Source organism: Pseudopipra pipra, chromosome 17, assembly GCF_036250125.1.
Source record: "Pseudopipra pipra isolate bDixPip1 chromosome 17, bDixPip1.hap1, whole genome shotgun sequence".
Taxonomy (NCBI): domain Eukaryota; kingdom Metazoa; phylum Chordata; class Aves; order Passeriformes; family Pipridae; genus Pseudopipra; species Pseudopipra pipra.
The window spans coordinates 3,267,234-3,294,616 of record NC_087565.1 but is presented as its reverse complement, the minus strand read 5'-3'; the positions used below and the strand labels follow the sequence as shown (position 1 = coordinate 3,294,616).

Below are 27,383 nucleotides of genomic sequence, written 5' to 3'. Positions count from 1 at the left end.
AATTCAGGGGTGCTCTGGGCAGAGGAAAGGCTGGAATGCTCTGGGGCTGGATAGGGCACCAAGAGGAGTTTAGGCACGGTAATACCAGGGCCAGCAGGGGACCTGGGGCACCTCCACCCCTCTGAGCTGGGCTTCACAAACCCTATGCCCCCCACCTCCCATGTCCTGCACCCCATCATGGGATGCTCAAGGGTGTCTTTTCTTCTTCCTGGGGATGGAGACCCAGGCTGACTCCGTGGTCTGTGCTCCACTCGTGCCCCCCACTGGCCGCCAGGTGAGGAAACATCCTGGGGGCTACTCTGCGGTGCCAGGACCCAAACCCGCGCAGGGTCCCGGCGGCAGTGGGTGGGGAGAAGGGCTCTGACACCCGTCGGGGGGACCCCAAGGACAGCGAGGTGACGAGAGGCTGGGATGTCCTTGCGGTGCTTTTGGGGGGGGAGGAATCGGCCGCGTCCGCCCCGTCCGGCAGCACCGGCGGAGTCGGGGCGGGGCCGTTCCGTGAGGGGCGCGGTCTTATGGGGGGAGGTGGGAGCACAGCCGGGCAGAGCAAAGCGGCGGCGGCAGCTCGGGTTCCGGGACCGGGACTGGGAGCAGAAGGGGGTCGGGGACGTGCCCCGGGACGGCGGCAGAGGTAAGAGCTCGGGGAGCGGAGCCCCGAGAGCGGCGGGACAGGGCGGAGGAGCAGCCCGGCACGGGCAGCCCGGTGGGTCCGTCCCTGCGCCGGGACGGTCCCGCTCAGAGCGGTGGTCCCTGGGTGACAGGGATGGGGCGATGGCAGGGAATCCAGGGGGCCCCGGCTGGGCACGGTGTAGCCCCGATGAGGGGGTCCCTTTTAGTGGCCTTGCAGGGGCTGCCGAGGACCTGCTGCTCCCCTCCCCGACCGAGGGCACGGGGCAGCAAGGACAGGGGGCTGCGGGCAGCCGTTCTCCTGGAGTGATGGGCACTCGCATCCAGCCTGGTCCTCCCCCTGTGACTGGGGACATTGCACAGGCCCTGGGACATGGCTCTCGGGAGTGGGATACACCAGGAACGCCAGCTATGCCACACGAGCCAGTGGGATTGTCGCGGCCACACGGTTGGTGCAGAATAGGTGCCAGCAGGACCCTTGAACCTTCGGGAATGGTTGTGTTTCAGGATGCCCTGACCCAGTGTGGGACAAACACAGCAAGCACTGGCCGTGGCACCAGTGTGGGGCACAGCTGAGTTTAACCCAGGTGCTGTGTGGGTTTGCCAGGATGGATCCGGCACAGTCCAGAGCCTGTGCCCAGTGAGGGGGACGAGCTTCACAGCTGCCACTGCTGCTCCTGCTCTGCCCTGGGCTTTGGCACACGGGGAAGGATGAGGAATGGGGTGTTGATATGACAGTGATGTCCCTGGAGAGTCGTGGAAGTGCAACTGTGCTGTGCACATCGAGGGCTCAGCCCTGAGCTTCCTCCTTCACTGTCACCACCAGCACCTTCTCCTTTCTCAGCACCCAGGTCTCTCCGGTCAAGGGAAGTTCATTTGCGAGGGGTTTCCCACTCTTGCTGCTTCCTGAAGCATTTTTTTCCCACTGAGTTTCTTGGGGAGCTGGAGAAAGTTGAGAATTTCCCTTCACCCTGGGCTGGCTGTTCGAGGCGGCTCCACCCAGCAGAAAGCAGGGGAGCGTGGTGGGGAGCAGTGACCCGTGGTGGGGAGCAGTGACCCGTGGTGGGGGGGGCCACAGGCACCAGCAGTGCTGTGTGGGGAGTCTCGAGCTGCGGGGGAGACCACAGTGATGAGGGTCCCACTTTGCAGAAGACACCGAGTGGCTCTCTGCTGCCACGGTGCCCAGTGGCTGTAGCCTGTTCTGAACTGGGGAAGAGCTGGGAAGCTGCTCCATGGCAGCTGCTGTTGTCTGCCCAAAATTTGCCTGCTGTGACAGAACGGGGCCGGAGCAGGGCTTTCACCTCTGTCGCAATGGCCTCACTTCCCCTCCCTCGGCTGCAGCATGGGCTGTGTGAGGTCGAAGGCAGCTGATGTCCAAGAGAAGACGGTAAAAACTGATCCTGACCCTGATCCCGACCCCGGCATCCAGCAGGGCCACTATGTGAGGGACCCCACGGCCGCCAACAGGAGGGTGAGTGGGAGCTGCTGAGTGAGCTGGGGGTTCAGGGCTGAGCCATCATGGGGGGCTCAGCCCCTCTCCTCCAAGGAGCTGCCAGCACTGACAGTGGGGCCAACTGTGGGTACTGGCAGTGCCTGTGCACTGGGGCAGGGACTTGGCTGTGGGGTAGGAGCCCAGGCCACACTGGAACAAAGCACAGAAAAGACATGATGGGAATCCTGGAATTATGGAGAAAGGGAGAGAAAAACTAAGGTGTTGGGAAGGGATGGAAATGCTGGTGCTGTGTGGGTTGTTGTGTCAGGTGGCACTGGTGATGCCCCTTGGTGCCCTCCTGTCCCTGCCACTGCTATTGGGGGCCAAGACCCCCATGGGAAACAGGTCTCTGACACCTGCAATGTCACTCTCTGGTTTTGTCCCACTTTCCAGAACACTCATGTTCCCAGTGTGGCTGTGCCCTTGCCTGAGGATGGTAGGTACAAGGGGGCTGCAAGTGGGTGCAGGAGGTGGGAACGTGTGGGGTCAGTGTGGCTGGGTCCTCTCCAACCTGGGGGGAACACTGCTGATCCCTGTGGGATGGGAACTCTGGGCCCCTCGAAGGCCAGATGTGACGTGATGAAGATGGAGGTGCTGGGTGCTGCAGGGGTCCTGGCCAGTATTCATGGCAGGAGTGACTGGGCAGCCATCCCAGCATGGGGAGGGGTGCCCAGGGAGCTCCCTTGCTGCAGTCTCAGGGGACTGTGTGGTGCTGGCACTCTACGACTACGAGGCAATGAACGCTGGGGACCTCAGCTTCCAGAAAGGAGAGCGGCTGAAGGTGCTGGAGGAGTAAGTGCTGCTGGCATTCCCCCACCTAGGGTTTCCTGAAGGCTTGCATGGCCCTGTCAGGATTTTTTTCTGGAACTTGCTCCTGGAGGAGCTGCAGGTGCCCAGTGCCAGGTGCCATGAGCCGACCCAATGGTGTTTCTGTCACAGGTCAGGGGCCTGGTGGCAAGCACGGTCACTGGTGACGGGACGTGAAGGCTTCATCCCCAGCAACTATGTTGCCCGAGCTGACTCCTTGGAGACAGAGGAGTGAGTCCATCCCTCTGTGGCAGATCCTGGTCCCATGGGGTGCTACACTCCCTCACCTCAACTGTCCCTATTCTCACCCACGTCCTGCCCTCAGCCCTGCCCCACAGCAGCCTGGGCTCCCCGGCAGCACTCCTTGATTCCTTTGGTTCTGCTGCAGGTGGTTTTTCAAAGGCATCAGCCGGAAGGACGCGGAGCGGCAGCTCCTTGGCCCCGGGAACATGATCGGGTCCTTCATGATAAGGGACAGCGAGACGACCAAAGGTGCAGAGGGGTGTTTGGAGCTCAGTGATGGGGAACACCTGCTCAGGGAGTCTCCCTCACCCACATTTGCCTGGCAGAGGAGCTCAGGAGATCCCTCCCCAGGCTGGGGGCTCTGCTGTGCTGCGCACAGGGACTGGGGGGCCCATGTCCCTGCAAGAGCCCATGGTGCTGCCACATGTCCGAGCCCCGTGGCAGGGACAGGGGGATGCACTTGAGGCTGCTTTGGGTGCTGAGGATGCCTTGGGTGTTTGGGGCACAGCCGTAGCTGGCCTGGGGCTGAAGGGGTGGTGGCAGCACGGTGGGATGGGCACTGCTGGCTCTGCTGAGTGACAGCTCCATGAGGGCCGGGAGCATGGGATGTCCGGGCACAGCAGGGCTATGTCCCTGTGGGGGCTGCCAGCTCACCCCTCCCCAACCAGGCTGCTACTCGCTGTCGGTGCGGGACGGGGACGAGATGCAGGGCGGGGCAGTGAAGCATTACAAGATCCGAACCCTGGACAGCGGCGGCTTCTACATCTCTGCACGCAACAACTTCAGCACGCTGCAGGAGCTGGTCCAGCACTACAAGGGTGAGCCCTGGCACGCCCGGCCCCACCACCGCAGGTGGGGCTTTGTTCCTGAGCCAAACAGCCACCAGGCAGACAGGGGTGTGCAGATGCTGAGGGGCTCCTGCCTGACACTGCTGGGCTTCTGCTGTGGCCCTGGCTGCAACATGCAGCGATTCCCAGACCTTCCCCTGGTGCTGTGGCTTGCTGGCTGTCACTGCTGTGGGTGTTGGTGTCCCTGAATACCCACGGACTCCCCCTTGAAGCACAGTGTGGCCGGTGAGACGGGCCAGCTAATGGTCCTGGCTGCTCCCTGCAGGTCAGAGCGATGGGCTGTGCCAGAAGCTCACCCACCCCTGCCACGTGCCCAAACCGCAGAAGCCCTGGGAGAAGGATGCCTGGGAGATCCCTCGGGATTCACTGAGGCTGGAGAAGAAGCTGGGAGCTGGGCAGTTTGGAGAAGTGTGGATGGGTGAGAGTGAGGGGGAGGCAGCTGTGAGGAAAATGAAGGTGATGGTGAAGGAGGAAGGGTGAGGGATGGGGGAGGAGGTAGAGGGATGGTGGGATGAAAGAGGCAGAGAGGGAGAGGAGCAGGGGGACACGGAGGTGGCCCTGCCTTAATGCAGGGGCTGCTCAGGGCTGGGTGTGTGGGGACAGCCATGGGCTGTGCACGATCTCCAGCCCTCACACAGCAGCTGCGTCTGCAGGGCTGGGGAGTTTGAGTCCAAAACCCAGTGCTCCCAGTGCAGCCTGGGAATGGTCTGTTGTGCCACCCCCCAGCTACCTACAACAAGCACACCAAGGTGGCAGTGAAGACGATGAAGCCGGGCAGCATGTCTGTGGAAGCCTTCCTGGAGGAGGCAAACCTGATGAAGACGCTGCAGCACGACAAGCTGGTGAAGCTGCACGCGGTGGTCACCAGGGAGGAGCCCATCTACATCATCACTGAGTTCATGGAGAAAGGTGCCACCCACATCCCTGAGTGGTGCCTGTGGGCCAGGCTGAGTGGCAGCACCTGGGATGGTGCAGGAGCAATCCTGCATCCCCGGGCTCTGCACCAGCTCCCGGGACACTGGGAGCAGGTCTGGCTCCAGCCACTGTGTGCCTTATCCACCGGGGCAGGGTGCTGGGTGGGGGGATGTGGTGACAGCTCTGGGAGAGGAGGGACCCCCGACAGGGGACAGATGAGGAAGAGCACTCAGCAAGGCATAAAGGAACCTGCAGCAGTGTTTGCCCCTTGGCCAATCCATGGGAGCAGGGTGGGGGATCAAATGTGTTTCCTGAGTCCCCTTGTCCTGCTCGGCTCCCTGGGACCCTGTGCCACCCTGAGGATGGCCTCAGGCTCCAGCTGAGCCATCAGCCCTGGCACTATTCCCTGTCTGCAGGGAGCTTGCTGGATTTCCTGAAGACCAATGAGGGGAACAAGCTGCCACTCCCGAAGCTGATCGACTTCTCTGCCCAGGTGAGGACCTTCCTTGGCTCCTGCTCCCCCTTGTGCCTCTGAGAAGGATGAACGATGGGATTGAACTTACCTGGGGCTTGAGCAGCACCAGCCACGAGCCTGGGTCTGACCAGGCAGACATTGGGAGTGCTGGGGATGCAGTGAGGTTCCCCTGTGGGCAGCTGCTGCCTGCTCACCATCCCCATCCCGCCACCTGTACAGGAGCAGTTGTGTGTGAAAGGAGAAGTGGCAGCTTCCCCCCACCCAGCCTGGTATCTGCAGCACATAGCCAGCCCCCCCTGCACCCAGGCAGTGCCCACCAGAGCTGCACAGAGCCTGGGAGGGGGGTTGGACAGGCTACTCCTTCCAAGGGGCCAGGAAACCTGTGACTTCTAAGGCTGCTGTGGTTCCTGCAGCCCACACAGGGGCTGCTGTGCTTTGTGGATGTTCTAGGGGTGAGGGATGGTTGTGTTTTCACAGCTCACATTTGCACAGTCCCTTCTCTGGAATGTGTTGGTGCTGGTCGATGTGGCCCATTCAAGCCCAGGGCTAAGCTGTTGGTTTCTATTGCTGTGACAGTTTACCTGCAAACCTCACCTCCCAACTCGGCCCACAAACCCAGTGTGGCCACATGCCCACCCCATCCCACCCATGTCCCCAGCAAGGTGCTCTTGAGGTAGTGCTTTACCCTGGCTCAGCCTTGCCCAGGGCAGGACACAGCTCAGCTGTGGGGGTGTGAAGCCACATGGGTTTAAACAGGACCCCTGCAGCACGATCCTGTGTGCTCCCAGTGCCTGGGAGGCTGAGCCAGCTACAGTTCCTGGTCTCTAGGAGGGACTAGGAGTACTCTCTAGGAGTACTTCAGTACTGTGTCGGCCCACAGGAATGCCTATGGGATGTTTGTGGTTCACTAAAGTCACCAAAGGACTGTCATGGGCAGAGGGAGGCAGCTGGAGAGGCAGGAGCACTCAGTGAGAATTATTTCAGGGATATTTTCAGGACCTGATTTTGAACACAGCAGAATTTGCTGTTATACACCTCGTTCCATGTGTGTAACCATTTGTACAACCACTGAGTCCCTGCTGCTCCTCCAGTGCCCCCCGTTGAGGGCCAAATCCGGGGACCCTCTGAGCTGAGCTTGGTACCTCTATGAAACATTTCTAGGAGACACCTGAGCAACAGGAAAGGCAAGATGGGAGCCCAGACCCCGGGGGTTTAGACCAGGTCACTGGCTGTTGGAGCGGGCTGTGCCGGGGTCTGCGGATCAGCTGTGCACTCCTGCACACCATCTGTTCCCAGCAAGCTGGATCATGCCAACCCCCAGCTTGGCCCACAGCTCTGAGGAGCTGCTTGGAGCAGCACTGGGGACCAAAGGCTGATGTGCTGCCATGAGCAGGCAGCAGCCTTGCACTTTGCTGGGGCTGAGTCACTGCGGCAGAACTGCATCTGTGGTCATGGAAATGATCCTTCCGCTCTTGCACTGCCTGTTTACTTCTGTATTTTGTGGGGAGAGCTGTGTGAGAGCTGCACCTCGCACTGGGCTGGCTTGTGCTGGTGTGGTGGGGATGGGGGGTGTCCCCTCCGGCTGCTCCAGCCCCTTCACCACCTGGATGCTGGTCACATCCAGGCATGGGGTAACTTGGCACAAATTTGGGGGTTGGTTGTGCACACACCAGGTCACCTCTGCATGATCAGGGCTGACAGCTGCACACACTGAGTGCAGAGACTTCTGAAGATGGAGGTGGGGGGATTACTGGGGGCTAGGACAGCCATATTGCTCCCAGGCAAGGCTGACTGTTCACAAACTAGTCTGGGAGACCCCAGGCATCTCCCCACCCTACCCAGGAAAGCCACCTCTGTGGTTTTCTGCCCTAGCCAGGGAAGCTCTGCGATGCAAACCCTTCCTGCAGCAATCATAGTCCATTTGTTGATCCCTTTGTGCAGGGGGAACAGTTGACTCCCTGCTTCCCTTTGTGGATGTTTTTGGAGATTGGCCTCACATCTTCCCTGAGCAGAGAGTGACATGCTTGCCTCCACATCTGCACAGCTGTGGAAGAAGCGGTTGCACGTTGCCCTGCAGAGACCCACAGTCACTTGCTCGTGAGCACAGGAGCTCCCTGGGTGTCATTTCTCACGGCCTTTTTCACACAGCAGCTTAAAGGTGTCGTGTTGTGCTGGTCACCCAAACCCCGACCTCTCCTGCAAGGGATTCCCTGCTCGGAGCACGGTTCCCACACAGGAGTTGGTCCCACGGAATCACAGAATGGTTTGGGTCGGAAAGGACTTTAGAGCTCATCTCATTCCAACCCCCCTGCCATGGGCAGGGACACCTTCCACTAGACCAGGTTGCTCCAAGCCTCGTCCAACCTGGCCTTGAACACTTCCAGGGATGGGACATCCATCTCCTGCTGTGGCTCAGCCCCCTCTCATCCCTTTCTGAGCACTGCCCAGAAGCTGTTGACTTCTTCAGCTCTGGGTGTGGGGGGGTGTTATTTCAAGCAGCCTCTTTGCATTTCCCTCGTTACCCTGTGGCAGATTGCAGAAGGAATGGCTTTCATTGAGAAGAGGAACTACATCCACAGAGACCTGAGAGCTGCCAACATCCTGGTGTCAGCAATGCTGGTGTGCAAGATCGCAGACTTTGGGCTGGCCAGAGTCATCGAGGACAGCGAGTACACGGCCCGGGAAGGTGGGGAGCTGCTGGGGGGTGAAGGGTCTGAGGGATCCCTCAGAGCCACTGACCAGTGTGTGCTGGGTGTGTGGATAGGGGAGGGAAGCTCCTCTCATTTGCATCACTTCACTTCCTCCTCTTCTGTTTGTTTCTTGTTCCCCAAATTTCACCACCCGTTTCTCAGCATTTGGGTCTGAGTTCATGTTTCCTGTTGTATCTCTTTGTCCAGGTGCCAAGTTTCCCATTAAATGGACTGCACCAGAAGCCATCAACTACGGATCTTTCTCTATAAAATCTGATGTCTGGTCCTTTGGGATCCTCCTGACCGAGATCATTACCTATGGACGCATCCCCTACCCAGGTAGGGAGGTGAAATGCCTCCTCTAATCTGGCTCCAAAAGACACACTCCACTTTTTGGGCCCCACCCATGGCATCTAAGCTCCTCCAGCACCATGGGAAACCTCTGTAAACTCTTATCAGTAGGGACCACTCTCTATTTTATACTAATTGTTACTTTGGTATCTTTTTTCAACAGGAAATTAGTCTGTAAATCCTGCTGTAAATGAGCCAGGAAAGATCTGGCGTAACACAAATGGCTGTTCTGAGGAGCAGCTCTGCCCCCCCACTGACCTGTTTTCATTGGAAGCAATGGATCGTTACAGACAGCACAGGGAGACGTGGAGCCTTTATTTTTTTTTTATTTTAATTTTTACAAAGTGATTATAAGTCCCATCTGCTCTGGGGTACGAATCTCCACGCCACAACTAACCCAGCATCTCTGTTGTCCGCATGTTTCCCTGACCCAGAGCCGCAGTTCCCCCTTCCCAACCCCTCTAACCACTCTTTTTCCTTCCTGGTGACATTGCCCACAGGGTGAGCAGGTTTGGGTGTGGGGTTTGTACGCCTTTTGAAGAAATCCACGTGTGTGGCATCCACCTTTGCCTCCCTGTTTCTCCAGGGATGTCGAACGTGGAGGTGATCAGGGCACTGGAGCGCGGGTACCGGATGCCCCGCACGGAGAACTGCCCCGAGGAGCTGTACGACATCATGATGAGGTGCTGGAAGGCCAGGCCCGAGGACCGTCCCACCTTTGAGTACACACAGAGCGTTCTGGAGGATTTCTTCACTGCCACAGAGAGCCAGTACCAGCAGCAGCTGTAGCACAGGACGCTCGGGGCAGACACTGCAGTGACCACACATCCCGCTCTTCCCTGTCCCACCCGTGCCCTGCTTCTCCCGCCAGCCTGGCCCCAGATTTCCCAGGATACATCGTGGCCGAGGAGCCACAGCCTTCCTGGAGCGGCTGGGCTGGAAGCAGAGCAGGAGGGAGCCATGCTTGGGATGGATGGAGAGAGAAGTGATCTGTGGCTGTACCCTGTGCCTTTCCCAGGAGCCTGAGTGCCTGCGGGAAGCACTGGCTGGACAGTGGTTGCCATGCCGGCACCTCTGCAGGAGGAGGGACAGGGATGGGGTTGGCCCTGCTTCTGCTACAAAGTAAAAAACCCAGATTAGTTTTTTTTTAATTCTTCTGAGATCTTATCCTACCATTCTCCAGGTGCTTTAGCTGCGCTGCCCTTGGTGAAATGCCCTGCAGTGCCCGTGCCCCACCTGGTCCCTTTGTGTCCCAGAGATCCCAGGGCATTCCCAGGCGATGCAGCACTTTGACTCATCCTCAGCGCAGGATCCTGGAGTTTGGATGTCAAGTGTCACAGACACGTGTCCTGCTCTCTCCCTCCTGGGTCTCATTCCTCAGTATTTTCACAGCACCCCCCGGTGCAGAGCACAGGTTTGGTGAGGCTGTGCAGGAGGGTGGGCAGACAGACAGACGGCGCTTTTCCAGGCTGTCCCTGGATGGATCCCCTTCTGCTTGCCTTGGGAGGAACCTCTGGAGCCCAAAGTCGTGGCCCAAGGAAACCTCTTCCCCATGGCAAACCTCAGAGGCAGGATTTGATGTCTGCTGGGGCATTTGCAGAGTCAGCAAGGGCCTGGTGCTCCCTGCACACTCACTTAATGTTGTTGTTTATTTTTAGTATTTAATGACAGGTTATTTGGGGGAAAGAAGGAAGCAATATATTATTTTTAAGATAACCCTGTACCTCTTAACAGCAGGGAGATCAGGGCCTGTGATTATATTTTCGATACCAAGAGGCAAATGCCGACGCTTCAGCTCTTTTCTATCTGCTTTGTGAGCTTCTTTTTGTAATCAATAAAGTATTTATCAACCTCTCCTCTCCTGGCCGTTCCTCCTGCTCCGGAGCCCGGGAGGGGGATGCGAATGGGACAAGGTTGGGGGACGTGGATGGGGCAAGTTGGGGTCCGAAGAGCCCCTCAGGGCGAGCCCCAGGCCTGGGAGTGTCCGAAGTATCTCTCGGAGCGGGCCGCAGGCCCGGGCGGGTCCGGGGCGGCCCTGGGAGCGGGCCCCGTGCTCCCGGACCGGCGGGGACGGACCGGGTTCGAAACCGCATGGCCCCGGCCCTGCCCGCACCAAACATGGCGGCCGCGGCGTCGCGCCCGCCCCTTACGCCAAGCATCCTGCCCTCAACAAAGATGGCGGCGCAGGCCGCCCCCCCCGGTCCCCGACCGGCTCCACGAGGCTGGAGACCCGCTGGGGACTGAGCGACGACCCCTGCCCCGCCCCGTCTAGCAGGGTGGAGCCGGGAGGAGCCGGGAGTGAGGCGGGCGCGGCCCCGGCGGCGCGGAGCGCAGCCTCCCGGTGCGGCCCTGCCCGGCCGCCGCGGTCGCCATGGCGATCTGCCCCGCAGCCAACCGCGCGGCGCTTCCGGTGACGTCAGCGCCGACACGTGGATGCAAGATGGCGGCGTCGGCGGCGATGGTGAGTGCGGGGGGGCTCGGCCCGGCCCCGCGTCCCGCCCGCGGATCCTTGGCCCGCACCGCCACCGGCTCCGCCGCAGGGCGCGGGGAGGGCGCTCCGGGAGGGTCTGGGAGGGTCACAGGTCCGGCCGTTGTCCGCAGGAGGCTCCCCCGTGTCTCCCAGGGCCTTGCAGCCGTGCCGCGTCCCCCGGCGGTGTCACCGGCGCGGGGCAGAGCTCAGGCCGCCGCTCGGTGCCGACGGGCCCGGAGGAGCGGGGCGGGTGCCGGCCCCGCGCTCCCGCGGGAGCAAACTTGGCACCGTGTCGCGGGTCACGGCGTTGTCTGGGCAGGAGGGGCCGGGCCGGGCCGTTGTGGGTTGTAGGGAGTACTGGCGCTTCTTTCCCATTCCCTTCCCCTCGCTGTGCCACTCTCTGGAAGGAAGGCGTCGCCCTGGACCCGGTGCCAAGCAAAGCGGCTGTTGCGCTCTGTGTGATTTTCACAGGTGTTCGGTGGTAATTGTCGGGCCGGGGTGCCAGCAACTGCTTCACCTTCCCATCGTCCCAGCATCCCTGTTATTATTATTGAATTATTCCCTGAATCCTCAGAGAGCTGCATATGGTCCTAGTGAGACTTTGCTAAGGTAGCTGAGCATCAGTGCCACCTCACGGAGGAGAAAACGAGCTGCTGGGACGTTACTTACCTGCCTTGGAGTCTTGTAGGAGTAAAACGGATTGCCTCATGGCTTTCCCAGAAGAATATTTCCATGACAGTGTGGATAAAGGATGTGTGCTGATACAAAGGTCGCTGCTGGCCAGGGCTGGGGTGTGAGATGACTCATGGAGAGAGTGCCATTACCACTGTGAGTGTCCTGTTGATGTGCCTGAGGGCAGAATGAAGGTTACATGTGTAATCCTTCAGTGGATTTTTCTTTTCCTCCCACAAAGCGGTGGGGTCGTGCCTTTCCTCCCTTTCTGTCACCACATTCCAAAGTTTCAGTAAGTGGAATGGGACAGCAAAGCTTTGTGAATCCATCTGGACAGGTTTTCCCTGGTTTTCTTCAGTGCTGAAAGTTAACAGCCCTTGATTATGGCTGTTTGATGCCCCTCTTGTCCTTCTCTGCCCAAAAGAGATGGGACAACGTCCATCATTTCATTCGCAACATCCATTGTTGTCACTTACTACTTCCTCTTCTCACTTTGAGCAAATACTGTGTTCTGAAGTTGTTGGATTGTGAAACTAAGACCTAAACCATCACTGGTACAGCACCAGCCCGATTCAAATGCTTGCAGGATGCTTGAAATTGCTGCAGCTTGAGGGTCTCTTCAAGTCATTGGCTTGGGCAGGGACATCCTGGGCAGTCGTGACCTGGCCACGGACCCTCTGGGGCACCTTGGAGCTGTTAGAGTGCCCCAGGGAAAAGCTGCTGTTTTCCCTTTCTCTTAAATAAATGCTGGAGTTCAGACTCTGGCAGTGCTGGCTGTAGGGAAGCACGTGGTGATAACTGCACGTTGTAGGGTCTCATCGTGCTGGGTCAGGCTGGGGCTTAGTGAATAATTCCTCTATTGAGGCAGCATGGCTTCTGTGCATTCACAGGAAGTGGCAGTGTTGTTTAAGTCTTTCTGAGTGGGATAAATTAAAGAAACTGTGTCCTGGAGTTGTCTGCAAATCCCAAGTCTAGTGGTAATTATCCAGGAGTGCCTTCTTGGAGAGAGTTGGTGTGTGAACAGGGCAGGAAATATTGTTAGAGTTGCTGCAAGGAGTTTGTGTTAGTTGCTTCTTACAGCCAAGTGCTTTGTTCTGAAGTTAATTACAGGAATATGTTTTCAATATCTTTCTAGAGAGATCCCACAGGCTTGAGGAACCTGCCCTTGGAGGAGTGTGTGCTGGGCTGTGGGGGTGTTTGGTGAGCTGTGCTGGCAGCTCTGGCAGGGTCCTGCCTGCACCATGCCAGCTGCTCCCAGAGTGACATGCTTTGCATGGGCTCATGCCATGACTTCCCCAGGATACATTCTGCCCGTGGGAGAGAGAAGTCAGAGTGTGGCTCCTGTCAGGGGCCTGTGTGCAGACAGAATAGATTTGGGTTTTTCCCCTTTTTTAAGACAGGGGTTTGCTTTCCTTCCGCAGGATTTTTGCTTGTGATGGGTCTTTTCAGTCTGAGCAGTGCTCTGATTTGGGGGACAGGAGGGGGTCATTTTACTTCTGCAGTTATTTCTCTTATTTAGACCAAATTCTCCTAAGAAAGAGTCTGTCTGCATATGAGAAAATAATCAGGCTTAGTCAATCCAAACTATTTTTGCCTACATGCAGCTGGGTTTTTCTCAGTCTGGAGTTGTACCTGTTTCTTGTGCTAGTTGTTACTTCATTATATGATTTCCTGGCACCTCAGATGCACAACTGTTTCATGCATGTGTTTTGAAACATAAATAATTGGTAAAGGCTGCAAAGGTGTGTGTCCTGTCTGCTGGGGGACCTCACCAGAGCTCCACGACTGAACAAAAGCAGAGCTCCATCCTGGAAGTTCTGACCTTGCATAGGAGAGAACTCGGCTTCCAGATGTCCCCCAGGTGAGATGATCATCTGGCCAGGCCCATGAGTTACAGATGTTTTGGGTGGTGTCCTAGTTGCCATTGCTAAAGCTGATGCCTTTGTTTGGAGAAGATGAAGCATATCTGTCAGTACAAAAGCAAAGATCCTGACAAGAAAGAACCTCAGCATCAGCTTCCCTGTGCTCTGCCAGCTCAGGAACCTGCACTGGGCATTTCCTTCAAATTTCACTTCCAGAGCTCCCCCACCTGTTGCATAGCAGCATTCCCATGCCTTGCTACCAACTGTTCTTTCCTGGCACAGCCTTCCAGAGTTGCCCTCTTGTCTTTTCTGTTGCCTGGTGCTGCCTGAGTCATCATCATCTGTCTGCAAAGAGCCTGATTTCTGCAAAATTTTTGTCATCAAAAATTTCATATTCTATGTGCTCACGTGTCTCCTGAGCATCTGCTGAAGTTCTGTCCTGGTCTTGTCACCTCCAAGCCCTCTGGGGCAAGGGTGGCACCTGTATGGTTTTGGTTTACAAGTAACAACATAAAAGATCTCAGGATGGTTTGGGTTGGAAGGACCTTAAAGCTCACCTAGTTCCAACCCCCTGCCGTGGGTAGGGACACCTTCTCCTATCCCAGGTTGCTCCAAGCCCTGTCCAACCTGGCCTTGAACACTTCCAGGGATGGGGCAGCCACAGCTTCTCTGGGCAACCTGTGCCAGTGCTTCACCCCCCTTAATGAAGAAATTAATTAATAATTTCTTCCTAATATCTAATCTAAACCTAATCTCTGTCAGTTTGAAGCCATTCTTCCTTGTCCTGCTCTTGTAAATAGTATCTCTCAATCTTCCTTTTAGGCTCCCTTCAGGTACTGAAAGGCCACATGTATCTGATGATTCAGTACTAACATCTTCTGTAGGTGCTTAGCAATTGCATTTTAAATACATTGGGGATTTTAAACCCACCAATATTTATGGCTTTTTCTTTCATTCTGTTCAGTTCCAGTAATTCTGTTGGCCCTTGCTGGTGTCTAGGACAAACGTACCTTCCTCACCTCAGAATAAGGGAGGTGATGAAGAGGAAGGGGTGTGGGGGCAGTAAACACAGATTTTTTTTTTTTTTAATATATTTTTTCCCAAAACCTGAGGAAGGATCCCCGGGATAGGGATGCTGTTTGTCCACACCTGGCCTGTGGATACCAAGCTCTGGAGTGTTCTCTCTGGTGCTGTGTGCCAGCCTGACTGTGCTGAGGACAGAGACAGCAGGGATTTGGTTTGTTACAGCTGCAGCATTAGCTCAAGAGTTGTCCCAAACCAAGCTCCAGGTTTTGTGTGGTTTTCCTGTGGTGCTGGTACACGCAGGGAGTTTGGGAGGAGGGGCTGAAGGTAGTAGTGCTGTGAGATTACACCAGAGCTGATGTCTTAATCCAGGCAAGCTGCTGCTGGCTAATACTCTTTAAAGCTCGATTTTCATTTCACAGCCAGAGCTGGGTCACCTGAGGTGATGGGAGGGGCTGAGGAGGCAGCAAGGTGTGTTAAATAAAAGGTTTGCTGCTGCTGGTGAGGTTTGGGTTCTGTTGGAGGCAGAGACACCTAGAGCAGAAAGTGACCTGGTGAGAGTCACAAAACAAAGCTACTAATTGCTTTTGTGAATTTAGTTTCTGTTTAATCACCTGACAGTGCAGCCTCTTTAATGTCTGGGATGAATGCTTCCAGTGTTGTTGCCCATCTTTAATGTTGTTCTTGCCTTTTCTATTATATTTTACTGTTTCTTCTCTTTTTTTCAGGAAAGGCTAAGGTATATGCTGGTCTTGCTGTTGTTGCTGCACGGTACAGAGTCATTCTATGTACCTGGGGTGGCTCCTATCAACTTCCACCGCAATGATCCCGTAGAAATAAAGGTAGGATGAACTTGGTGCTCTTAGTCCATTTGATTTGGGGGTACTTTATCTTTTGGGTTTTTTTTGGTTTTGGTTTTTTTTATATCATAGCAGCTAAGGGGGCTGGAAAGTCAAATTTGGGGATCCTTTTGCTACAATTTTGGGGTCAGATATTTTCTCTGTTTCACAGCATTTTTGTCAGGTGGTTGGCACCACCCTCAAGTGGTCACTGTCCTCATCTTACACTCGGTTCCCAACATGATTCTTGTTCTTGTCCCTGATACCTTCTACCAAATTCCTTCAGCAGTTGCACTAAAGTCCCTGAGATGTTGCTCCGTGTGGAAAAAGAGCCCCTTTTTCACTGTGGCTTTGAAGTGAATTCAATTTTTCTAACATTATACTGACTCTCAAAGTGCTTACAGAGATGGGCCTTGGGGTGGAAGGTATGGAATAAAGTAGTGGTTTAAATCAGACCTTCTTAATTTTCTCTTCTACCTGGTTTGCTTGTGTTGTATCTTCAGGACTAGGGAAATCTGTGATAAGCCCTTCCCAAGTGGAGGTGCTTGTCCTTGAGCCTCGCAGATCTTAGAGCCCAGCCTTGCTGGGAGCTGTTTCCATGCAGCATTGCTGGTACTGAACGACAGAGCTGCTACACCCATCCAGGAGGAGGCCAGGCTTTGCTTCCAGACATCAGTGATTTATAGCCCATTTCATTTATTTTTCTAAAGCTGTGGCCTCTGTCTCAGCAAATCCAGCACCCTGGGGGCTGCTGAGGTTGGCTGCTCCCACGTGAGGCACAGCACACTTTTCTCTTTGGCCACAGGCTGCCAGACACAGGCTATTTTTAAGCAAATGAGACTTGCCTGTGGCTACAGTAAGCTTCCCAGAAGAAGGGGGTATTGGAATGGCTGTTCTCAAAGGGATTTCAGGAGCCAAATGCTCCCTCCTTGCTAAGGCAAGTTGGTGTGTTTGCCAGTGCTCTTCCAATAAACAGCTTGGCTGTGTTACAGAACACTTCTGTTTTTCAGAGCAACTGTGGCCTTGGCTATTGTGGTGTGTCTCTGCACTTCCCTTGTGCCCTGTGATTTGTGGGAACTCTCCAGAAATGTTTGGGGTTTGTCACCAACCCTTTTTCTCCCCAGTCTGATGGCTCTCTGGCTTTCCTTGCAGGATTAAAATTGCTGAACTCTTCATAGCCCTGGAGGCTAGACAGGGCCCAGGAGGTCCAGTGGGATATGAATTTTTTTTTTTGAGGAAATCTTGTATGAATTGCGATTCTTGAATCTTTTTTGAGCTCTTAGGACTCCACTGGGACATGAATTTGCAAAACCACCAGTGTTTCTCTGTGAATGAATTTCTACTAAATTGTAATGTAGGGAATGTACAGCTGGGAATGGTGCAAAAGGGAAGCAAGCCGGAGGTCTCTCAGGAACATCTGTCTCTATTATTATTTTTAATATTAGTAGTAGTATCATCCAAAAGAGAGCTTTATGGTCTTGAAGTTCAAGCGTCAGCTTCTGGCTGATGCTGAGAGGTCAGGAAATTATCTTGAGTCCTTTCCTGGGGATGATCCTTCCGTTCTTCCTGCAGGCTGTGAAGCTCACCAGCTCCCGGACCCAGCTGCCCTACGAGTACTACTCGCTGCCCTTCTGCCAGCCCAGCAAGATAACCTACAAGGCTGAGAACCTCGGTGTGTAACCTGTCAGACAGCAGTCCCACAGCGTGGGGGGATGTTTACAGGGCTAAAAGCAATTGGAAATGTCACCTCTGCTGAGCTGTGAGGAGAACCTGGTTCCTCTGATTCGCTATATGCCGGCTGTTTGCAAACGGGGGTGTCCGTGTGTTAGACAGGGGAAATGCCTTTACTGAAGGAGGGCATATAACCTGCCTCATAAATAGTGCTTGATACTTCCAACAAAGTAGCTAAACTGTCCTTCAGTCTGATCCATGGCAGCAAAGGAGACTTGCTGTGGTCCCTCCAGCTGCACAGTGCCCAGTTGGCAGGAAGCCTGGCAGTCTCCAACCCTGCCCCTATTTTCCTGTTTTCCAGGTGAGGTTCTTCGTGGGGACCGAATTGTAAATACACCTTTCCAGGTTTCCATGAACGTGGAGAAGAAATGTGAAGTTCTGTGTAACTTCCCCAACAAGCCAGTCGTTCTGACAGTGGAGCAGAGCAAGCTGATCGCCGAGCGCATCAGGGAGGATTACTACGTCCACCTGTGAGTCACCTCTGGCGTGGGTTTGTGTCAGAGGGGATTTGGTGCTATGGACAAATTTGATCTGAAATCTGTGTTTTCAGCATTGCTGATAACCTCCCTGTGGCAACACGGCTGGAGTTTTATTCCAATCGTGAGGAAGAGGAGAAGAAGAAGGAGAAGGATGTGCAGTTCGAGCACGGATATAGGCTTGGGTTTATGGACGGTAACAAGGTAGAGCATTGAGGTGCTGTCTGAGGGTGCCTGGAGGAGATCTGGGTGTCTGTCAGAGGGTGTTAGAGGTCTGCCAGAGAGTATCAGAATTGGGAATGCAACCAAAAGGTTTTATAAAGAGTGGAAATATGAGAAAGGGGTCTCTCGTGGGAAGCAGGGGATGGGTGCTGGACTGTTGGTACGATAGCCAGGAGTCCTTCCTTTGACTCACTGTGTAACTTTGGACATGCTCATGCAGTGGCTTCCCCTCAGCAGAGCAAAACCACTGTGCCTCCAAGACTGGCTGATCTCTGATGTTGGAGTGTCTTTAGTTTTCCTCACTGGAGCTGTTTTCTGCAGCTGTTGCTTCTCAGCTTTGCCTGTTCCTGCCCTGGGGTGCTGACGCTTTATTTCATGTCACTCTTTCAGTTCTACCTGCACAACCACCTCTCCTTCATCCTGTACTACCACAGAGAGGATGTGGAAGAGAGCCAGGAGCACACCTACAGGGTGGTGCGCTTTGAGGTGATTCCCCAAAGCATTAAACTAGAAGGTAAGAGACTCGTGGGGAGGAGCAAGGGGGAAGAGTCTCCTATAGGAACAAGAGTTGGATGCCGTTGATCTATCAGGATGGCAGTTGTTGCTTCACAGGGCACAGAAATGAAAGAGTCCCAATTTTAAGAATAAACCCGTTTATTGTTAACCAACAATATTGTTACCAACAATAGAGAGATAACCTTGCAGTGCAATCCATGGAAAAATCATTTCCTGTAAAAAGACCTGAGTTTGAGGTTTTGGGGTTGCATTTTTTTGCACTGTATCATCTAGCATGAAGCATGCAGGGCATGTAGCTCTTGTGGCGTGATCTCCCTGACTGGGACACTGTGTGCTTTTCCAGGGACACACAGGATGTTTGGAACAGTTCCAGGGGGATTGAATTTTTAAAATAATGGTTAGGGGAAAACACTCCTACATCAGTTAAGGGTCTCAAAGGGCAGTTGCTTATGGTGTGTATTACCCCGGGCAGCTCTCCTCTGGCAGAGCAGGCTCTGCTGCAGAGGTCTTTTTTTCTCAGCATGTCATGTGGAATAGAGGATTTGTTCATGGTCTAGATCCTTGGCTTCAGAACTTCTGGCTTTTATCCTTCCAGTTAAGGAGAGCCCTGTGCATAGCTTTCCTGAAAGTTTGTTAATCGTGCTCCACTGCTGGTCAGGAGAATAGTTTTGCAAACTGCAGAGCAGGTGAGCAAGGAGCGAGTGGTTCCCCACAGTACCTGGAATAACTGCAGCCCAGTGCCCTAAAGGTGATGCTCCGTGGGAGAGGTGGTGCCTGAGGGAAGGGCTGACTGTGTGTGCCATGTTTTCCCTTACAGACTTGAAGGCTGATGAGAAGAGCATGTGTACCCTGCCCGAAGCCACGGGCTCTGCCCCTCAGGAGATAGATCCCACTAAAGAGAACCAGTTGCTCTTCACCTACTCTGTGCACTGGGAGGTAAGGCAGTACTGGGGAGCTGGCTGGCAGTGATACTCCAGGTGTGTGTCACAGGTGTTGTGGAAGACATTAGGAATGTGGTGATGTGAGAAGAACTCCCCTGCTCTTTCAGGAAAGTGACATCAAGTGGGCTTCCCGCTGGGACACGTACCTGACCATGAGTGATGTGCAGATCCACTGGTTTTCTATCATCAACTCAGTTGTGGTCGTGTTTTTCCTTTCAGGTGAGGGGATGTGTGGGGTGGGGAGGCCTTTACGGGTGTCTGCAAGGAATTTGCTTTGAGCCTCAGCTGCAGGTGGCTCGAGGAGGATGAGGCCATGTCTGAAATGTCTGAACCTGGTCAGACGGGGCAGGAAACCAACACAGCACTTAAACCCTCCCGGTTCAGACAGTGCCCTGTGGGGTCAGGCAGTTACCCGCCTGGCTGGGGTCACTGAGGGAGTATGTGGTGAATGCACATCTTCCATGTCCATATTTAAATAAAAAAAAAAGCCACAGGAAAGCCACAGTGCCCTGTTCCTGCTGGAATACTGCCTCCCCTACTCCCCTGGGGTTTTGTTTCTGTCTTTGCTGATGACTCAAGGCCTCCTCTCCCAGACAGAACAGTGTGTTAGTGGGAGCCATGTAGTTGCACAGTGTGAGAGCAGCACAGCCATGTAGGAGCCTCTGAGCTGAACACAGTTTGTGCTTGTTTTCAGGGATTCTCAGCATGATCATCATCCGGACTCTGCGGAAGGACATTGCCAACTACAACAAGGAAGATGACATTGTATGTGTTTGTTCTTGAGGCTGGGATCAGAGAGGGAGGGAAGCACAGACTGGGAGGGATCTCTTGTGCAATCTCTTCCCTTGCCCCTGTTTTGCTTCGAGCCCTGGCCGTGGGAGGGGCTGTTCTGTCACACATCTCTGGCTGTCAGTGTACAATGGCACATTACTAGTTCAGATGTCTTCAGACCTCAGTAATGACTGCAGACAGCTCTGGAAATGTGTGCCCTGGCATTGGCAGTTCAGGTCTCAGCTATGTTTCTCCAAGAGGAAAGAAGTTTCTTGGCTAGAGTGGTAAAATTCTGGAGAAGAGCTGCATCCAGGGAAGTTACCCTCTTAGAGTGGCTGTGGTAGGACTTCAGTTTCCACTGGCATATCATATCTAACTAACCTTCTTTTTCTATTGTTGCTACAGGAAGATACCATGGAGGAATCAGGTTGGAAACTTGTGCATGGGGATGTCTTCAGGCCTCCACAGTATCCTATGATCCTCAGCTCTCTCCTGGGTTCTGGAATTCAGCTCTTTTGTATGATCCTGATTGTCATCTGTAAGTGGCACATGCTGCATGGGGTGGCTGTAATAAGGATGATGCTTGAGGGTGTTTGTCTTCACCCTGTGCTCACTTTGGCTGGAGTGAGGCCCATAAAGCTGCTTCCGTTGGCCCGGGCTCAGCATTGCTGAGCTGCCTGATGGCATTTCCCAGCTGAAGGCAGCTTTGTGTGATTATATTTTGTGTTGCCAAGCTGTGAGCCCTGGGTGACAGTGTGCTGAGAGACCTTTGCACAGGTGTGCCTTGCCTGCTGAGCTGCACCTGCTCCCATCCCTGGGGAAGCTGAGGCTGGAGCATGGTCTGTAGCTGAGATCAAAGCTTCCTCTCTCTGGCCGGTGCTGGAGGCTGTGGATGTGTTATGCTGTGAAGGAAATGAGGCCTGTGCAGAGATTCCAGGCAGCTGTGGCCTGTGGATGGGACAGGCCCCTTTCCCATGTACCTCAGAGCTGCTGTTCCTTGTCCTGTTTCCCTCTGCAGTTGTTGCTATGCTGGGGATGCTGTCGCCTTCGAGCCGGGGCGCGCTGATGACAACTGCCTGCTTCCTCTTCATGTTCATGGGGTAGGTGCCTCCACGGCTTACCCCCAGTGCTGTCCTGCACCTCCCCAGCAGAACAGCTCATTCTCTTTGTCTTGGCTTGTTTCTGCCCAGGGTTTTTGGTGGATTCTTTGCTGGCCGCTTGTACCGGACTCTGAAAGGCCATCGGTGGAAGAAGGGAGCCTTTTGTGTGAGTCTTGGATGTTCCGTGCTGTTTATCCAGCTTTGCTGATAGCAAGATCTGTGGATAAGCTCCACATGTTTGTGGCAGCTGGACACAGCCTGGCTGTGCTTCAGATTTGCTCTGGGTTGAGTCCTTGTAGCTCTACGGAAAAGGGCAAACACAAGAGCATGTACTAGAGCAGAGAGGATTGTCCAAGATCCTCCCCACAGCCCAGCCCTGTGTCCTCGTGCTGTAGCAAAAGGGACATTACTCCACATGTGCCTTATCCCAGCCCTGGACTCATTACAGAGGAACATCTGGCTGATGGAGTCATGTGTCTTCTCTTGTGCTGTGGTTGCTCTTGCAGACAGCGACCCTGTACCCGGGCGTCGTCTTCGGCATCTGCTTCGTCCTGAACTGTTTCATCTGGGGGAAACACTCCTCTGGTGCGGTAGGTACCACCCTCGGCCTGGGGCCTGCTGGGTGGGAGGGGGTGACTGGGCTGGCAGGGCCTTACTTGTCTTCCCAGACCTTTCCAAATGTGGGTATCCTTGTAGTGGGTGACTGGAGGGTTTGCATGGCTGATGACATCAGTCTCCAGGGCAGGTGAACTGTCAGCCTCACTTCTGTGACTCTTGTAATTCCAGGTGCCTTTCCCTACCATGGTGGCCTTGCTCTGCATGTGGTTTGGGATCTCCTTGCCCTTGGTCTACTTGGGTTACTACTTTGGATTTCGCAAGCAGCCATATGACAATCCTGTACGGACAAATCAGATTCCCAGGCAGATCCCGGAGCAGAGGTGGTACATGAATAAATTTGTGGGGTGAGTGATGAATGTCTGGGAAATACGGTGAGTTAAGCCCCTTCCCCTTTGTCCCCTTGGGTTGCTGAACATCACTTTCTGCTGGTCTCTGGACGTGGATAGATGGGGTTCCTTGAGACTACTGGTAATTTGGATGTGGTGTGAGGGGTGCTTGTAGCAGTGGTATGTGCTCAGCAGTGGGAGCAGCTGTGCCATTGCCTGTGAAATTTGTTTTAGTAATCTGGAGCTGTAGATCCTTTGGAGCGTGTGCTGTGTGGTTACAAGGAATTTTTAATGTCTGAACAGTTTTATTGTGCTGCTTATGGTTTTTGTTTCTGGCTCTGTAGGATCCTCATGGCTGGTATTCTGCCTTTCGGAGCCATGTTCATCGAACTGTTCTTCATTTTCAGTGTAAGCATTTAACCCACTTTGCTCCTGAATAGGATTCCCCTCATGCCAAAGCTTTTGAAAGGGAAGGGGCTTCCACTGAAGCAGTGTCCTATTCCTGTACTCACTGAAGGGGGGGAACTGTTCCCTCCAGACCATTCGGTAGTTTCCAGAGAGAGCTGTGGGACACGCCTGGTGGTTTGAAGGATTGTGCTAAAGATGAAATTTACTGTAACATTACATCAAGGAGGGGTCCTGGTCTTAATACAGTTGCTATTTCAGCTGCTGCCCATTTTTCACCTTGTATGGACAGGGAGGAATTTGCTGTTCCATTGCTTGGGAGGTGTAGGGGAATGAAAAGCTACCTCAGAGCTGTCCTTGTGCACCTTTTTGCAACCTGAATCCTCTGAAGCGATGTTGTGAGACACATTAGATCTGTGTTTTCATCTCCATGAAGCTGAGGGGCTTCTCATTTTCCCTTGGTTGGCTGCCAGAAGTTAGTCCCATGTTCAGTGATTGATCACAGTAGCATAGAAACAAATTCCTGCTGTGTCTTTGTTTCAGGCAATCTGGGAGAACCAGTTCTATTACCTTTTCGGCTTTCTCTTCCTGGTGTTTATAATTCTGGTGGTATCCTGCTCCCAGATCAGCATTGTCATGGTGTACTTCCAGCTCTGTGCTGAGGTGAGATTTCCATGTTTGTAGTTTGGGTGGCTCAGGGTACTTGCTCCTGGAAAAGCATAGGTCGTGTTGTTGCTGCTGCTCAGCAGAAATTAGTGTGGCCCAGCTTCACAGATGGGATTGCTCCCAACACCTCTTGGCTTCGAGGGGAATTGAAGCTCCTTGATTATCTGTTAGGCTGGGAACTGTGGTTTCATACCAGGAATTCTGCTGGGTGCAGGGTGTTTTCAGCTGACATCTCAAAGAAACTGGTTCATTCCATGCACATAAAAAACAAATGCAGGGCCAGAGGTGCTGTGAGCCTGACCTGGCTTTGCTTCACTGTCAGCTTCCTGTCCTCTTGGTTTGGAGACAGTTTTGTGACAAAACAGTTCCCCACCCCAAATTGTGGGTTTCCTTTGAAGGAAGATGTGTGATATTCTCCCTGTCCTGGAATGGTCACAGCTCCCCTGAGACAGGAGAAGGATTATTATCCCACAGAAGAAGAAAGCCTGTGGGGTAATAAGGCTTTTTATCCTATCAGGATTACCGCTGGTGGTGGAGGACCTTCCTGGTGTCAGGGGGATCTGCCTTCTATGTGCTGATCTACGCTGTATTCTACTTTGTGAACAAGGTATTGTTATTCCTCCTGTATGAAAGTGCCACCTTTCTGGGGAAGACTGTGGGATTTGGGAAAGGAAGGGGTGGGACTGCAGAGTCCTAGTCTGTCCCATGCCAGCCCAAGGCATCTGAGCAGCCAGTGGTGCTGACAGCCCTGCCAGAGGGGAGAGGAAGGTGTAGGTGCCCTGGGACCCTGCCCAGATCACCTGTGCAGAGCAATGTTCCCAACCCCACCTCGAAGGGAATCTGTTCAGCTGGATGAAAACGAATCCTCCCTTTGGCACAAAGGTCCCCTCGCAGAGGGCACTGCGCTGGGTTGGGGGCTCTCGTCACCTCTGTGCATTATTCTGCTCATTTTTTCTCTCCTCTTCTGTTTTAGCTGGATATTGTTGAGTTCATTCCCTCCTTGCTGTACTTTGGCTACACCGCCCTCATGGTCCTGTCCTTCTGGCTCCTCACGGGCACCATCGGCTTCTACGCAGCCTACATGTTCGTCCGGAAAATCTACGCCGCCGTGAAGATCGACTGAAGCTGCAGAGCCCCAGCAGGAATCAGGCGCCTCTGAACGCGTGTCCTCCCGGGAGTGACGTGGACATCATCTCCCAGCTCTTTTAAGGAAAAACGAAATTCAGTGGGAGAGTGACAAGAGAAACAGTTAACTCCTCGATTTGGAATGTAACTTTGGCACAGTGTACATGGATTCTGGGCTACTTCTGGGGGAAAAGGGGTCTGTAGATACCTTACATTTTAACTTTATTATCCTGTTCCATATTTGAGGGAGTTTTTTAGCAGAGAAATATCCCTCTGTATAAGTAAAACCCCCTTTTTTGCTAATTCATCCTTTTTTTTTTATGTTGATGACGAATGGATTTGAAACAGCAGTAGAAACACTTGTGAAAACGTTTTCTTCCAGCCCCTGGGGTGCTCTAGGATTCAGGGAGACTCTTCAGATGAGCATCAGACTGCGTTTTTCTCCTGCCTTCGTGTCTGCACAGAAGAGGGAGCTTGACTGTGGCAAAATAACCGGAGCCTAAAGGCTCACCCAGCGGGAGTCCGGTGTGCTCCGACCACCGAAGTCCTGGCTTCGGCTTGTTTACAATTTGCTGGAGGTGCCATTCGGAGCCTGGGAAGTGCAATTTCACCCTGAGAGAGCTTGACAACTGCAACCCTCGGCATCACTGCTCCCTCCCTGCAGCCTCGGACAGCACGGGCCGCTGCGGATGCCTCTGCTGGAAGGGCTGAGGGGAGGGTGGGATTGCCTCTCCTTCAGAAGGCGGGATATAACGTCCGTGGTTGTGCTGGAATACAGGACTGGAAGGATGTGTGAGGTACCTACAAGGGTTTTTTCTGTCAATAGCTCTGCTCCATATGCATGAGGAAACGGGGCAGGCTCCATCCTGGGAACGCTGCCGGAATCACGCAGAGCCTGCGGAGACACTTCTGCAGGGTCAGTGCCAAGCAATCTGAGGCAGTGCTGGGCCTGAGCTGCCCGAGGGGTGTGCAGGCCCTGCTGAAGGGGCTGAGCACAGAGCAGGTGGCCCTGTGGAGCTCTCCCATGGCCTGAGAGTGGGGCTGTCTCCCTGCCAGCCCTCCCTCCGGGGCCAGCCACTCTCGCTGCTCTCTGCTCCTCCTCTGAAATTCTCTACCTCCAGGGAACAGGAAAAGTGTATGCCCCTAAGCTGTACTTTGTTCTTCTCCACAAAAACCAGTCCAAGCCCTCCAGGACAGCTGACGTGGGCTCTTTTCACATGGCTTGATGCCTGAATTGGCCCACGGGAAGCTCTTTTTAAAAGAGGTTAAAGTTGTTTTTTATTTTGGTCACTTCAATGATGTTTATCAGTAAAAAAGGTTCCACATTGCAGTGCAGACTCCCTACATCCCCAGACTAGCTGGATTCAGTCAGGGCTACAGGGGAGAGGTTTTTTAGTGAGATCTAAGAAAGTTTTGCTTCTTGTAGTAACGTCTCCTGATGACCAGCTGCCACAGGTCACACTCTTTCTACCCAGAACTGTCCAAAGCCCTCCCTGCTCCCAGCACTGACGTGCACCCTTGAGGGCTTTGGGGCTCTTTTTAACCCTAATTGCCATAAGTTTCCACCAGGTCCACACAAGGGCCCACGTCCCTTCCCGTCAGCCTTGCTCATCATGCCAAAGTCCAATCAGCCAGGAATCATGGATGGAAAAAGGGTGCAGGGGATGTGTGAGCCAGCTGTGCTGTGGAGTCCTGTGTCAGTTCTGATTTGAGGTCCTTTTCTGAGATTTTGATTGGTTTGTTGTTTCTTTTTTCCTTTTTTTTTCCTTCTGCCCCTGCCCCAGTGGAGAGGCTCAGCCAGCATTGATTTCTCTCCCTTTCCTGAACTGTTTTCTCTGTATTCTTTGTAATTTTTAATTAATGTATGTATTCTTTGTGTCCTATTGTAAATAAATCTGCCATTGTCCTGTCATCCTGCTCTCCTGGGTTCTCCTAAGCCACCTCTGGAGAATTTCCTTTTGTAACACTTGGCCTGTTCGACACCCATGTGGTCTGTGATGTGTGGCTTCAGACAAAAGCAGAGCTTGGAATACTTCAGTTTTCTTTGCAATATTTTTCTCCTGGTAAACTTGACTGAGCAGTATGTTTCTCCCAGTGTGGCATGTCCTGAATGCTGCCATATATTGTAATTTTGCCACCGGTTGAGGCATTTGGATGTGCTGCAGGGTAAGATCCCTTGAGCAACTTGTCTCTCGTGTGAGATACCTTATTTGATGTGTGTAGCAATGATGGGAAGAGCAGCAGGACTGTTGGATGGCAGTGCTGGACAGATACCTGGTGCTTTTGAGCAGCAGAAGTGAGAGGACAGCTGAGAATGGGGCTGCCATTTCCTTCCAGATGGGAGTTTGGACTTGTGCTGGTGCTGTGGAAGCAGAGCCTTCGACATTGTCATCCATGGCTTCCCAGAGCTTGTGTGTTTTGCTGGGGGAATGTGTGGCAGGAGAGCAGCCAGCATCCATTGGAATGCTGCCTGAGGGAGGGAGAGTGAAATCCCCTTTCCTGAGACGTTCTGCCCAGCAGAGCAATGAATGTGCTTCCCCCAGGTTATGGAGGTGCCAATGTCAGGGGCTGCTGAATGTCTGTGACCGAGACCAGAGCAGGCAAATGCTTGAATCAAAACTTGGAAATCATCAGAATAGTCTCTTTTCCCTTTAAAAAAGGCAAAGGAAGCTTCAGCTCCACCAACAGGACAATCTGTGCTGAACTTCTTTCTTATTTTTTGGCAGATTGAGTGTATTCATGTCCTGTCACAGCCCTCAGCTCCGGGGAAAAGCTGCTGAGGAAAGGGCACGTTTCACCAGCAGCTGCTTTAGGAATGAAAACCAGATCGTACCTAGAGAAAAGCACCTGAACACTGATCGTGGCTGTCAGCTTTTAATCTGTGTTCTGAAGGAGAATCCCAAGAGGGGAGGGTGTGCTTCACCCTTTTTCATCTCCAAATGCTTGCCGGTGCCTGCAGCTGCTCATAGCTTAAGGTTTGGTCCTGGTTCTGCTGCCCTTGGGGAGTGGAGCATGTCGGGGTTATTTGGGAGGGGGTGTGGGCTGGACTCGTCTGAAATGCTGCCACATGGGCTGGAAATTCTAGTGAAACCAAGTGACCAGAACTTTCTGTCTAACAAACATTATTCTCCTGACAGGGGATTATGGTGTTGGCTGTGGCTGCATCCCCAGG

At 53.8% G+C, this 27,383-nt stretch overlaps 2 protein-coding genes across 2 annotated transcripts; both read left to right on the top strand.

Annotated features, from left to right (window-relative positions):
- Nucleotides 1-500: 500 nt before the first annotated feature.
- Nucleotides 501-10,303, top strand: HCK (HCK proto-oncogene, Src family tyrosine kinase). Its single transcript, XM_064673824.1, has 13 exons — nt 501-631; nt 1,969-2,098; nt 2,513-2,555; nt 2,812-2,911; nt 3,059-3,157; nt 3,315-3,418; nt 3,838-3,987; nt 4,283-4,435; nt 4,744-4,926; nt 5,349-5,425; nt 7,940-8,093; nt 8,305-8,436; nt 9,035-10,303. Exons 1-13 carry the CDS (start codon nt 516-518, stop codon nt 9,235-9,237), a joined length of 1,644 nt encoding a protein of 547 aa, XP_064529894.1. The 5' UTR covers nt 501-515; the 3' UTR covers nt 9,238-10,303.
- Nucleotides 10,304-10,804: 501 nt separating this feature from the next.
- TM9SF4 (transmembrane 9 superfamily member 4) lies at nt 10,805-26,123 on the top strand. The gene is made up of 18 exons (XM_064673822.1): nt 10,805-10,909; nt 15,204-15,317; nt 16,887-16,986; nt 17,347-17,515; nt 17,596-17,725; nt 18,134-18,257; nt 19,077-19,195; nt 19,308-19,419; nt 19,895-19,965; nt 20,377-20,509; nt 20,990-21,071; nt 21,162-21,237; nt 21,578-21,661; nt 21,858-22,033; nt 22,360-22,423; nt 22,964-23,083; nt 23,604-23,693; nt 24,060-26,123. Exons 1-18 carry the CDS (start codon nt 10,820-10,822, stop codon nt 24,207-24,209), a joined length of 2,004 nt encoding a protein of 667 aa, XP_064529892.1. The 5' UTR covers nt 10,805-10,819; the 3' UTR covers nt 24,210-26,123.
- Nucleotides 26,124-27,383: the final 1,260 nt, after the last annotated feature.

Bases quoted from the DNA above. Each gene is read 5' to 3' on its own strand.
- HCK (XM_064673824.1), top strand. From the start codon at position 516: ATGGGGGGAGGTGGGAGCACAGCCGGGCAGAGCAAAGCGGCGGCGGCA. The intron at 2,912-3,058 runs GTAAGTGCTGCT...TTTCTGTCACAG, and splicing joins CGGCTGAAGGTGCTGGAGGA to GTCAGGGGCCTGGTGGCAAG. The intron at 8,094-8,304 runs GTGGGGAGCTGC...CTCTTTGTCCAG, and splicing joins CGAGTACACGGCCCGGGAAG to GTGCCAAGTTTCCCATTAAA.
- TM9SF4 (XM_064673822.1), top strand. From the start codon at position 10,820: ATGGCGATCTGCCCCGCAGCCAACCGCGCGGCGCTTCCGGTGACGTCA. The intron at 19,420-19,894 runs GTGAGGGGATGT...GCTTGTTTTCAG, and splicing joins GGTCGTGTTTTTCCTTTCAG to GGATTCTCAGCATGATCATC. The intron at 21,072-21,161 runs GTAGGTGCCTCC...GTTTCTGCCCAG, and splicing joins TTCCTCTTCATGTTCATGGG to GGTTTTTGGTGGATTCTTTG.